Here is a 13,175-nt window from a genome sequence, read left to right as displayed (position 1 = left end):
AAGTGTGAAAGGTTAAAGCCTAGCATTACTTACTGACAGCAGTCCTCAGTGATTTACCAGAAAATCAAAAAATAAATAAATAAAAAAATAAGAGACAGGACATAAAAATGTGATGGAAGATCATGGAAATTGTGCAAAGTCAGCAGCAGTTGTGAGGTATGATATTGTTAATGCCACATGGTAGAAATACCTGAACAGAAAGAGTAGAAGTTTATAAAGAAATGTTAGTGCTGTTTTCTTTTTTCTGTGACTTGAAAGACATATGGAGGATAAAGCAAGGTGAAGCAGTTGTACTGATTGTCAGATGTGTACATTTAAATACGTACACAGAAGAGACTGAGCTGCCATTTCTAGACTGTGGAATACTGTAGTTTCATGATGCATTAGTCATGAGTTCAGATAATACTAGTACAATCCATGTTAGAGCAAACATCATTGGGATTATCACATTTCAGTATACCATAAATAGGGAAACAGAATGCTATGTTTTTGGATATGGTTAGGATTTATTAGCTTATATATAGTAGTTATTGATTTTGTAGCAGGTGTTAACACCTGTTTTGTATTTCCAGACTGAAGATATGTATATGATAGGTGAAGCAGAAAACTATTTCAACTGCTGATTTGGTATATTAAGGTTAGTATATTTTCATATCTTTAAATGCAGTCTTGGTGATTTCATGTTGAACATTAAAAAACCCTATGCCCTTTTGCCTTTTTGTGATGCTGAAGCACGCTGTGATTATTTAACCTTGCTTCAGATGCATTATAGTTGCACAGAGTTTGTGAGACAAATATAAAAGTTCACAATAGGCAAAAATCCCATACTGCTTCCATGCAAGCTATTGTTCCCCCTACCTAGGAAACCAGTAACACATACTTAAGCTTACTGGAGACACTCACCATTCAATTCAATACCATATTCATGGGCAACTTTAATTACCCCACTATCAACTGGGAATCATGTACAACACCCAACATGCAGGCACAGAGATTCCTGGAGTTTGTAAACACAAATTACCTGGACCAGATTGTCAATATGCAAACCCGAGGCACAGACATACAGATCTTTGTAAGGTCAATCTACAAAACTGCCTTCTCTGAAGTAAAAATAAAACCTGGAACCCCAGCTAACCCTGTAACATTTGGGAGCTACGCTAAGGCTAACTTCCTACTATTAGGTGATAACCTGGCAAAATGTCAAGACCCCTAAGCCCCTGAGATCACTGTTCTCTATGTGGAACTGTTCATGGAAACTCTGCACAAGTAGGTTAAATAGCTGGATAGAGGCATCCGTACCCACAAGGAATAAGTACAAAACTAACTAAAAATACAAGCCACCCTCATGGAATCACATCAGTAGGCTGTATAACAGAAGGAAGAAAATTATGGCAAACATTAGCAGGTATAGCACCCAGCAGGATAAATGTGATGTCATTAAACTAAACAAACAACTCAAAGGACAAATAAAGTCTACCAAAGCCAAAGTTAAAATAAATTTTGGTTAAGGTTAAAACAGTTTGTTCCTTCACAAGGCACCAAATTTCCAATCTTCAGATACATACCAGTAAATGGATGCTTTTTTACAAGTTATCCAGTTTTAGCATATATGCTATATTTTAACTTCCCCATTTAGAATATAAATATATATCACAGGGAAAAATGTAAGTTATGCTGGTAGGAAGGTAAATGTGCTGGAGTTTGGTTTACATAAAAAGCTGTTGTCAGTCCATTTCAATAATTTCATAAATTATCTGAGCACGGTCTATTTTACATTTCATCAGTTGTGTGGTATTTTGTACCTTTTAGAGCATTCCTATGATTCTGTGCAATTATAATGAAATTAGATGCAGGAGAGAAGCAGGGCTATTAAATGCATATGACTTTGACATAACTTCCCATCACCATTCAATCAAACAGGAGTTTTCTCTGCTCTAAGTTAGATGATGAAATACCTCACTGAACTGTTTCAAGTGACTCATAGAATGCAAGATGATTTAATGCCTCACTAAACTGTGTAATGTGACTCATATGGGGAACACAATATGATTTAATGCCTCTCTGACTTGTGTGACTCAGATGGAGAACACAAGGTGATAGAATACCTCAGTAACGTGTGCCATTTGACTTAAATGCAGAACACACAGATATCCTTTCACAATGTGCATTTCATTTCCCTGAATAGGTGTAGAATAAGAACAGTCTTTTTTACTGTTTGCATAAGCAATCTTCCCCAAATCTGTACTGTAGTAACAACACTCACTCACTCTGGTCTCTTGTTTGTTATACATCATACTTTAAGCCCACTTAATATTTTACTTCCTTAACATTCAGAGCTGTTTCAAAGTTTTCAGTCACATAACCAGTACAGAATCAATTTCAGCTATGCTACATACCACACAGCAAACATAAGAGCTCATAAACAATATTTAACTTGTCTGGTGACCTCCATGAACAGGTCCTTTAAAAGAGTCAAAAAAATCTTTCTGTCTTGGAGTATCAAATATATCAACACGAGAAACTGCACATCGATATGCTGTGTCCACATTGATACTCAGTAACAACGAATGAAACATTTTTGTACTTTTGCATGTGGAGGACTTTTGCCCTCCCAAACCTCTCTAACTTATATACATTGACTCCATACTCACATTATTATGGAGAAAAGGCAAATACTATGTGAATGAAAAAAGTGTTCCCACTCCCAAAACAAATGCATACCTAATATATATGTTTTATCACCTTTTTATTCACACAGTAACTGTTTGATATTGAGATAAACATTTACCACAGTGACTGTATTGCTATAATACAAGCCTCAATCAACCCACTTTGGTTTGCTGTCCATTAATAAGTTATATCTCATTAGTAATGGACATCTATACAGTTGTGCAAAGGGCTGACCAATCCATGTAACCATTATTCCCAAATACCATTGGAATGGACTGGTAGAATTTCTCACCTGCAACACTACACCAAACAAAATAAATAAGTCTGTCTCACTTAAATCCTGTTAAACTTAAAAAACAATCCAAATCAAACAAAAAAGGCCAAGGAACCATGCACCAGTTTTTGTTATTAGAGTCAAAATGTACATAACATGTTCATGCTTAATCATACTTCTACAAATAGCACAGAATGACCTCCTGGAGTTCATTCAACATTTGGATATATAATGCTGGATAAAGAACACATTTTCTTCATGTTTATAGCTCCTGTTTCTATCATCTAGCTAAAAAAACATACCATTACACTAGAGCATCAGTCTTTTCAGATAACTACTAAGCTCTATCCTCCTAACCAAATGCTTTGTTCCAAATCTCTAATGCCTTTCTCTTTGTTTATCATTTTGTAGGGATAAAATCATGAAACATTTTAACTGTCTTTTCTGCTGTCACATTCTGCAAAGAGTAAAAGCTGTAACACAAGACTGCACTGGTTAATGTGGTGTATAATAGATACAAATAAGTAAGAACAATCACTGAGCTTTTTTAAAGTGATTAACTTTGCTTAATGTTGAAAAATGTTGATAACAAAAAGGCACTTACTTTGACCATATGCTGTGCCTGCTAAGGCAACACAAACGAACACCCAGAGAAATGCCATTGTAGTTCACAATTCCAGACTGAGATGAGAGAGTGAATTTTATACTGTGAGTTGTTTACATCCCATTCCTTACAGGTATGGTAACATGAGAATAAGGAACTAAAAATGGGCATTTTGTTTATTGTTCTAATCCCTTACAGTGACAATGTGCTACCTTGCATGTTGACCTTTTAACCTGTTCACATACTTGTCTGATGGATTGCTAACAACAGACTGCTAACCTATATTTGTATGTGAAATATTTACTATTGTTCATGCCAGAGAAGTGCAATCATTCATTACCACATCAGGAAGGCCTTGACAAAGACTCTTTTACATTTTAATATAAATATCTGTAAAGAATGTTTATTCAATAATAAATTAGGAAAGACACTCTCAGCGCAGACACATATTTGCTGATGCTTCATTATTGCAGCAATGATATAGTATAAAAAATATACCAGAATATATATGATTTTTTTCAATTTTTCAAAAATGAAGTGCCTGCATCTGATATTATTTCAAGTAAATGAAGTATTGGTGAAAAAAATACTTCACATTTTTTGCATGCTGATTATTTTGGTAATGATTAATCTCTAAATATCTTGAATTAATTTATTCATGCTAGAACCAGGGGATGGATTCATAAACTTCCATACCCTTCTGTGGTACCCTATAGTAAGTATTATATTCAATTATACCATGACCCCCCCAAAACGTGCACGCTGATTGGCCAGCGTGCACATTGTAAATCGAGTTATACTAATGGAAAAAGGTCCAGTCGCCCGGACTTTTTTCCATTAGTATAACTCTACTTTTAAAACACTGTCTCGCTATGTTAAATGGGTTTAACATAACAAGACAGCTTTAAAATAAGCAACAGAGATCTCCGTTGCTTATTTTAAAGCTGTCTCGCTATGCTAAACCCATTTAACATAGCGAGACAGTGTTTTAAAAAAAAAGCAATGGAGAAAGCAAGATCTCCATTGCTTTTTTTACTGTTTCGCTATGTTACATGGGTTTAACATAGCGAGACAGTTTTAAAATAAGCAACGGACATCTCCGTTGCTTATTTTAAAACTGTCTCGCTATGTTAAACCCATTTAACATAGCGAAAACAGTAAAAAAAAAAGCAACGGAGATCTTGCTTTCTCCGTTGCTTTTGCCCACAGCTCTGATGTACTGCGCAGGCGCGCAGTACATCAGAACTGCCACGGATGACAGGCATCTGCGGAAGGGCAGTAAACAGGCATTATACTATGCCATTATTTAAGAAAAGTAATAGTTTCTTTTCTTAAATAATGTCATGGTATAATAGCAATAACCCACTTCTGGGTGTGGGTAATGCTGTATTTACCCACGGTTGGCTTTGTTTGGTCCCTCGGGCTTCGCCCTCGGGACCAAACCACGCCAACCGTGGGTAAATCCAGCATTACCCACACCCAGGCATGGGTTATTGCTATATTAACCTGGTCATAGCTTGTAGTAAAGCTTTAAGAATCAGACCAGTAGTCCTTTATAGCAGCCGATTTGCACAAATATGATTAGGATTATAGATGTATTTTTATAGTAAAGTTCCAAATTGCTGCCAGCCATTGGAGATTGAAGTTACTAAATAATGACTCCATATCCATCTTAATTCAAGTACAAACATAAAGAACCTCTGGGACAGCTGTGCAGTCAGAATCTGTGTCAAGAAATGGCTTGAAAATAAACTTCCGACAAAATAGCAAAAACAATACAAGATGGTAGAAAAGTAGATTTCATCATGGATACTAAAAGACATTTATGAGAGGTGGAGAAGTTTTAAAGGCCGACAGACTGCTAACCTACTCTTGGGGGTGGGGGCACCTTTAAAAGTGGCCATTAGCAACCCAAGTAGAAACTGGGGACCCTAAAACAGTTGCCATATTAGGGGGAAGGTGCAAGGATGTGAATACATGAGGGAAGCACATGTGAGTTATGCTTCAGGCTGCTATTTGAATCCACTGTTTGACTTTTGTCTCCCTGACGTGAGGCTGGATACTGAAGAGCTAAACTGTATAGCCCTTCTATTTGATGATAGCTACCAGAACCCAAGTAACCCACTGATCACAGCCTGCATGGGAAAGTAAGTCTAGTAGGCTATTGGTAAACCTTGGTCATTTGTAGTCAACACGTGGCTGGTGCAAAAATTAGAAAAAAAGTACGGCCCAGAAATGCTGAGGAATATTATTTATTTATTATGTATTTTTCAAGATGCAGTGAAAGTTTAGTGAGGGGGTCTAACCAGAGACCAAAATAATTGAAAGAAGGCACTTGCTCTAAGTCATGGTTGTTGTGCTCATAGATAACATATTTTGGACCTGCTGAGTTTTTGTTTAATAGCAAAAAGCATGGATTTAGTTTCAGATGTATTAGTATGAGGTTTTCACTAGTGATCCACTGAATGACATGGCTGAAGTCAGATTGTAGACCTTGCTGTAAAGTCGTTAGGGAGTGGATGGAATGGTAGAGGACCATGTCATCTGTGTAGAGGAGGGGAAAGAGGCATGGAAGATCAAGTGAAAATTTATCGATGGATATAAGGAGAGAAGGGGTGCAGGAATGCATCAATGAGGTACAACTTTGAGTAGTGGAGAGCAGAGAGAGTTACAGGAGTTATAGTTCACTGTGAAATGCTAGTTAGATAGATAAGTCTGAAACCAAGAAATGATATCAAAGCTAATGCCTAGTTCTGAAAGGCGGATTATGAGAGAGAGCAATAATTTCATGAAAAATCTGAGCATGGTCTATTTCACAATTCATCAGTTGTCTGGCATTTTGTGCCTGATGTCAAGCATTAGTGCATTCCTATGTTTCTTCATATTTATAATGAAACCAGATGTGAGAGAGAAGCAGGCCTATTAAATGTTTGTGACTTTGACTGACACAGCTCTCCATCACCATTCTAGCAAACAGGATTTTCTTCTCTTCCAAGCTAGATGATTTAACACCTCACTGAACTGTCATGTGACTCGGATAGAGAACACAAGATGATTTAATGCCACACTGAACTCTGTCATGTGACTCAAATGGAGAACATAAGCAAGCAAAAATGCCCGACATGGTGTGTGTTAATGTGTAATTAATGCCCACCCAGGGTGGCAGAGGGCCTGTACACCCCATGGAAAGACATTAGTTGCACATTAACACACACCCTGGTGGGTATTATTGCCCTTAAAGAATGGGCTCTCTATAAAATGTATGCATTGTATTTATTTATTTATTTTTTAAATACTACATTTTTTTACATATTTTTGATGGAAAAATAGTTCCTCCACCTAATGTTTCAAACTTGCTGTAGTATATGTTAATAGTGTTGGAGGAAGCATTTTACATCCAAAATATAACACTTAAAAAAATATCCAGGCACTTACTTTATTTTTTGGTCCCTTACTCCTAAAACGTTTGGTTTGCTGCCAGCCATTGGAGATTGAAGTTACTAAATAATGTCATACATTTGAGTTTAGACTATTTTCTTCAGAAAATTCATACTAACACAAATCTTTTTAATTAACAGGTTTGTAATTTTATAAGAGCAGTAATTAAAGCCTGCTCCTATTTTTGAGCTTTTGTTCTCTCTTTATTTTAGGCTTTAACCAGATTTCTTCAGCTGAAAGGTCCAGAGGTAAGCAAACATCTTTACTGTCACTCTCACTCAGTCTCTCACGCACACCTCTGTTTCAGAAAATCTATGCTAACACAAATCCTAATAATCAAGTAAAATCAGTTCCTATTTCGAGCCTTTGTCCCTGTTTATTTTAGGTTTACCCAGATATTTTGAGCTAAGAGTCAATAGAGTATACCTTTCAACTATCCAGATTTTTGGCTCATATGTTTAATCCCATCCTTATAAAATGTGTAATGTTCTAGTAATTCACTGAGGATTAACTTCATTAAATAATGACAGACATTTGAGTTTCAGACGTCATATCCTTCAAATATTACATGCTATTGAAAACCCTGTTATTCTAGCAATTTTCTAAGCTTATAAGAGCAATATTTAAAATCTGCCTTATTTTTCGTCACTTGTTCCTCGTTATTTGTGGATGTGTCCAGATTTCTTGTGCCAAGAGGTTGAGAGATATGGTCAAGAGGTACACAAACCTCTTAACTGATGCTGTTACTGCCAGGGATAGCTTTCCCTCTTCACTCTCTCACACTCACACACAAACACACACACATGCACACATACATACATACACAGTCTGTTCTGCTTTCATGCATGCATTCACTTACACGCAGACAGAAACACACACACACACACACACACTTTTTTGGTTTCATTTATTTTACATTAGCTAAACAGCAAAAGAACTACTTAGCAAGTGTAAGATAATGACTCGAACAAGCTCTCACTCTCATACACGCATACACTCTCACACAGACATAAAGACATACTTTTTTTTTTTTTTAATTTTTTTTTACTTTATTATTTTACACTTGCTAAACAGTAAAACCACTGTTTAACAAGTGTAAGATAATGGCGGCCATTAGGTTTTTTTAGTCCGAGCTCCACAGCCATGAAGCAGCAGACTCGTGTTTCAACGGGCATTCCTTGCATATTAATACCCTGCAATCAGGATGTGATGTATGGATCGACCGTTCTCCAAGATGATTTAATGCCTCACAGAGCTGTGACATGATTGGATGGAGAAACAAAATTATTTAATATCTCATTTACTTGTGTTTTGTAAATCAGATGGAGAACACAAGATGACATAATACCTCATTGACATGCGTTACTTGACTCAGATGGAGAACACAGGATGATATAATAACTTACTGACTTGTGTCACTTCAGTCAGATGGAGAGCATAACATGATGTAATGACTCAGTGACTTATATTATGCGACTCAGAGGGAGAGCATAAGGGGATATAATACCTCAGTAACTTGTGTCATGTGACTCAGATGGAGAGTATAAGTTAATACCTCAATGACTTGTGACATGTGAGTCAGATGGAGAACACAAGATCATTTAATATCTCACAGACTTGTGTGATTCAGGAGAACATAGGATGATATAATAGTGTATTGACGTGTCATGTGACTCAGATGGAGAACACAAGATGATAAAATACCTAAATGACTTGTGTCATGTGACTCAGATGGAGAACACTTAGATTATCTTTTGTGCTTCATTTCCCTGAATGGGTCAGTACAAGAACGGTCTTTTTTACTGTTTGTTTGTTTGAGCAATCTTCCACAAATCTGTACAGTAGTAACAACATCTACTCCCCCTGGTTCCCTGCTTGTTATGTACCTCACTGAAAGCTCACTGAATATTTCAGTTCCTTCTCACTCAGACTTATCTCAAGACTTCAGTCCCATTGCCAGTACAGATGTAATTTAACCTAAGTTGCAAGCTTCCCATCACAAAGGAAACATAAGAGCTCATCTACACTAGTATGCAGTGTCCTAGTGACTCCCATGAACAGGTCCTATCAAAGAATCTGTAAAACCCTTGCAACTTTGAGCATCAAATGTGGCAGCATGGAAAACAGCACATTATTAATTACATACATTGATGTTTAGTAGCAATGAATAAAACACTGTTTACAACCCTCCATATGCAGGGCTTTAGCTTTCATAACTTACCTTACTTACATACATTAAATCCATGCTCATATGACTATGCAGACTGGGAAAACACTGCAAGAATGAAAAACCTGTTCCCATTCCTTAAAGAAAAAAGTCAAAATACACCTGTACTTTTCAAACTAAACACCCACAGTGCACTGTGCCCCCTCTTACATTAATGTCCTAGATAACACCAAAAACGTTAAAGCATCCAGCTACAACGACCATATAATAACTGACACATTTGCTAAAAAAGCACTCAGCATTACAGTTCCAGTACAGTATAACTAGACAAAATGGCACAGAATAAGCCATTGTGCTAACTTCTTTGAATACCTGTCTAATATATCTGTAATCATTATCCTTTTACTCACATAGTAACTCTGTGATTACTGAGCTAAACCTTTCCACAGTGTTGCTATTGCTATAACTCAGGTTTCATGCAAACTACTTTTATTTGCTGCCTGTTAACAAGCTACATCTCACTGGAAATGGACATCTGTATAGTTGTACACAGGACTGACTGATCCCTATAACCATTATGACCAAATACCATCTGAATGGACAGGCAGAACCTTTCACCAGCATCCCTACACCAAACATAAGAAATACCTTTGTCACAGTTAAATACTGGGCAACTTAAAAAAATGATTCCAAACACCAAAAGGATGAGGAACCATGACCCAACCTTTGTTATTACAGTCAAAATGTAAATAAACATTTTCATGCTTAATTATGCTTCCAAAATTAGCACCAGATGACATCCTGAAGTTACTTCAATATTTGGATGTATAATGCTGCATGAGAAAAGCATTCCTTCATGTTGAGAGCTTCTGTTCATAGGTTCATAAGTATATACTAAGCTAATGACCACCAGGGCCTTTACAAGCTTAGCCATGCAACCCAACCCATTTGTGCCCCTATATATTATGGGTATTTATTAGGAGGGGGTATATTAGTTAGAAAGTATCTATAGGTTATGTGGTGGGAGATATGTTAGTTTGGCCATTACTGTCAGCCTCTGTCTATCAGAAACATGGGGACCAGACATGGGATTAATTTCTGATTTCCCATGCTTTTGTTAACATTACTTTTAAATATTGTTATGGATAGACTCTGTTTCACATGAATGGGGGAGCCTGTTCCAGAGCAGAGGGATCCTCTGAGACATATAACTGTCTTGCTAATATGTCTTATTTATGTCACAAGTAAAATTTAAATTCTTGGAGCTAGTGATTCTGTTGCTGTTTGTTTTGTGGATGTGTAAAAGGTTCATCAGAGCCAGATCCAAGGATGCCTTGTATGCATGCACAAAAAGCTTCTCAGTAACCTGTAGGAGCCTGAATATAGAGATAAGACTTTATGGTGATCCATATAGGACAATGTGCTTACACCCTGGATTCTCCTGGTAAGGAACCTTTGTGAGTGTTCCAACTGTTGCATATGTCTGGTCAGGTACATTGTACTAAAACATGGGTTTGATAGAGGACAAATAAAATGTCTCAATGACTTTCTTGGACCTGGATGCCATGCACTTACATATACAGTGGGTGACATAGACTGATTTTCTTACTACCTTGGCCATATGCTGGCCAAAGGTCAGACTACTGTCTACGTATGTTCCCACATCTCTGACTACCAGGGCAACTATAAGGGTATCGTATTAACTGAGGAATTAGCCTGGGTGGCAGTTTTCCTAAAAGGCACTACAATCCATTTCTTAGCCCTGAGTTTTGATCTGTAATGCTGGCACCAGTCATTTGTCTGTGTTAAACCCTCTCGTAAGATGTTTGTGTCATGGGGAGAATTTATCATAGTTCCCAATATGCAGTCATCTGCAAACTTGGTCAGCCAAAGGCCCTTGACATTAGCCTTTACTTTCAAGAAGTAGGTACCAAATTGTTGAAGTCCGAGCACAGAGCAGTGAGGTACTCCACTGGTAACCAATCTCTTAGTGGAGGTGGTCTCACCAATTCTGACTTACGGGGTCCTGTCTGTAAGCCAGCTGGCAATTTAGCAAATTATGTAGGGGTTTATGTCCTGTGTGATTTATATTTGTTGCATTATTATATAGCAGCTTTGATTTAAAAACAACTTTAATTACAAAGAACTTTTCAAATTTTGTTCTTTTTTACCAATATATGTAACACGGTCTTCATACGTTGTTTACATTTTATATAGTTTCATGTTTCCTAGTTATATTAGATATGCACTGCATAAAAGGATACAGTATTATTTGTATTTTAAACAATATAGAAATTTAAGTATTTAAATATATTGCCAGGCTTCAAGTACGCTTTAAACATTCAGAATATTTAATTATACTCAACTAATTGGTTCAGTATAATGCAATTCCTTGTTTTAATCTGATAAAATCTGGTTTCAAGACAAAAAGCTAATCATACATATGTCAGCTTAAGTAAACTTGGTTTATGGGGTTTCAAAGCTATTTGTGTGAGGTTTCCTTTCTGGAGTTGGAGTCTGCCCACAGCTGGAATGTGTCTTCAGTTTTGTAGTTTAATGAGTTTGTCAACTATACCTGAATGGGTTATTGTATTGAACACTTTAGCCAGCTCCAGGTAGGCCGTACACATCATTTTCCCTCATCCATTGCCTTGGTAACCTTCTCAAAGATGTCCACCAGGTTTAATAGGCATGACCTTTCCTTGACAAAGCCAAATTAGGTTAGGTCCAGTGACTGAAGTTTGATTATTTCCATGATAATTCATTCCATGGCTTTGTATATCAGACTAGTTAGACTGATAGATCTGTAGTTTCTAGGGATGGGTGATGGTTCACCCTATTGAAGTTGGATAACCATTGCAGTCCTTCATTCTCATGACACAAAGCTTGTTTTGAGGCTATAGCTGAAAAGTGACTCAGATGTTCCTGTAGGTCATGTTTCAAGCTATTTAGGAGGCATCCCTGGATATAGTAAGGACCCACTGAGGCTGTGTTTTTGGCTTTAGTGAACACCGCCAAGATCTACTCTCCATTAATAGTTGGGGGGAGTTATATTAATAGGTATTTCATGGGAAGAGGTGGGGAGCAAGGGGTGAAGTTTGAAATGAATTTGTCAGACAGCGAATTCGATCAGGTGCTCTGTTCAGTGAAGGTGGCACCACTGACCACCAGTTTGGTGCCCACTACTGTGTTCTGCCTTTAAGGTTTTGGACATAACTGTTGAAGGTCCTGTGGCTGTCTTTAACCTGTGAGGTTATCTTGACCTCATAACTGGACTTAATTAATCCTCTTGGTTTACTGTTTTGTTTAATTAGACAACTCCTGTCATTATTGGGGTTGCTCTTTCTGAATTTAGTCATGACTGTTTTCATTTTTATCTACCCTATTAAAGTTAGGATTCCACCAGTGTGATTTGTTTATAGAGTCTGTTTTGGGTTTACTTCTTCTAGGTACAGCAGTCTCTATACTGCCATTTATTTGTCTGCACAGGGTCTCTGTGAAAAATTCTGAATAGGTTGCTGTGAACTCGGGGTTGGGAGGTACACTGAATTTTGATAACCTGTCGCTTAATAGGATGTTGTTTGCTATGGAATAGTTACCAACTGTTACATGGTTTGTTGGGGTTACAGAGTTGATTTTTATTTCAGAAAAGGCTTTGTGGTCTGTCCACACTAGTGAGGACTTAACATATTACAGCACTTTGCCATATTGGTAAGTACCAAGTTCAGCATGTTTGAACCTCTAGTGGGTATGCACACTATCTGGTAAAGGGTATTTGTGTTAGTAAAGTCCAGGAGCTATTGTGCCTGCAAGTTTCAGGCAGTGCATGTTTTAGAGGCTATATAAGGGTAGTTAAATCTCCCATGAATAGAGTAGTTGGTTTAATGGTAAGTGTGTTCACTAGGTCTAAGTATGAGTAATAGGATTGTGGGGACATAGAGAGTGACCTATGGCTTGCTAGGATATGGCATGGGGCATTCAACTATAAACAGCATACTGCTATACCAGAACATCAGTCTTAG

General features: G+C 37.2%; 1 protein-coding gene across 1 annotated transcript in view; it reads right to left on the bottom strand.

The window, feature by feature from the left end:
* Nucleotides 1-3,622, bottom strand: part of LOC122808129 (chymotrypsinogen A-like) — a 36,557-nt gene extending 32,935 nt beyond the window's left edge. Inside the window, exon 1 of the mRNA XM_044079098.1 lies at nucleotides 3,549-3,622. Within this exon, the coding sequence (XP_043935033.1) occupies nucleotides 3,549-3,606 (58 nt within the window). The 5' untranslated portion in view covers nucleotides 3,607-3,622. The remainder of the gene's footprint in view (nucleotides 1-3,548) is intronic.
* Nucleotides 3,623-13,175: the final 9,553 nt, after the last annotated feature.

Source organism: Protopterus annectens, chromosome 8.part0, assembly GCF_019279795.1.
Source record: "Protopterus annectens isolate FY-2018-M chromosome 8.part0, PAN1.0, whole genome shotgun sequence".
NCBI classification, from domain to species: domain Eukaryota; kingdom Metazoa; phylum Chordata; order Ceratodontiformes; family Protopteridae; genus Protopterus; species Protopterus annectens.
This window is presented reverse-complemented; position numbering and strand designations above follow the sequence as displayed.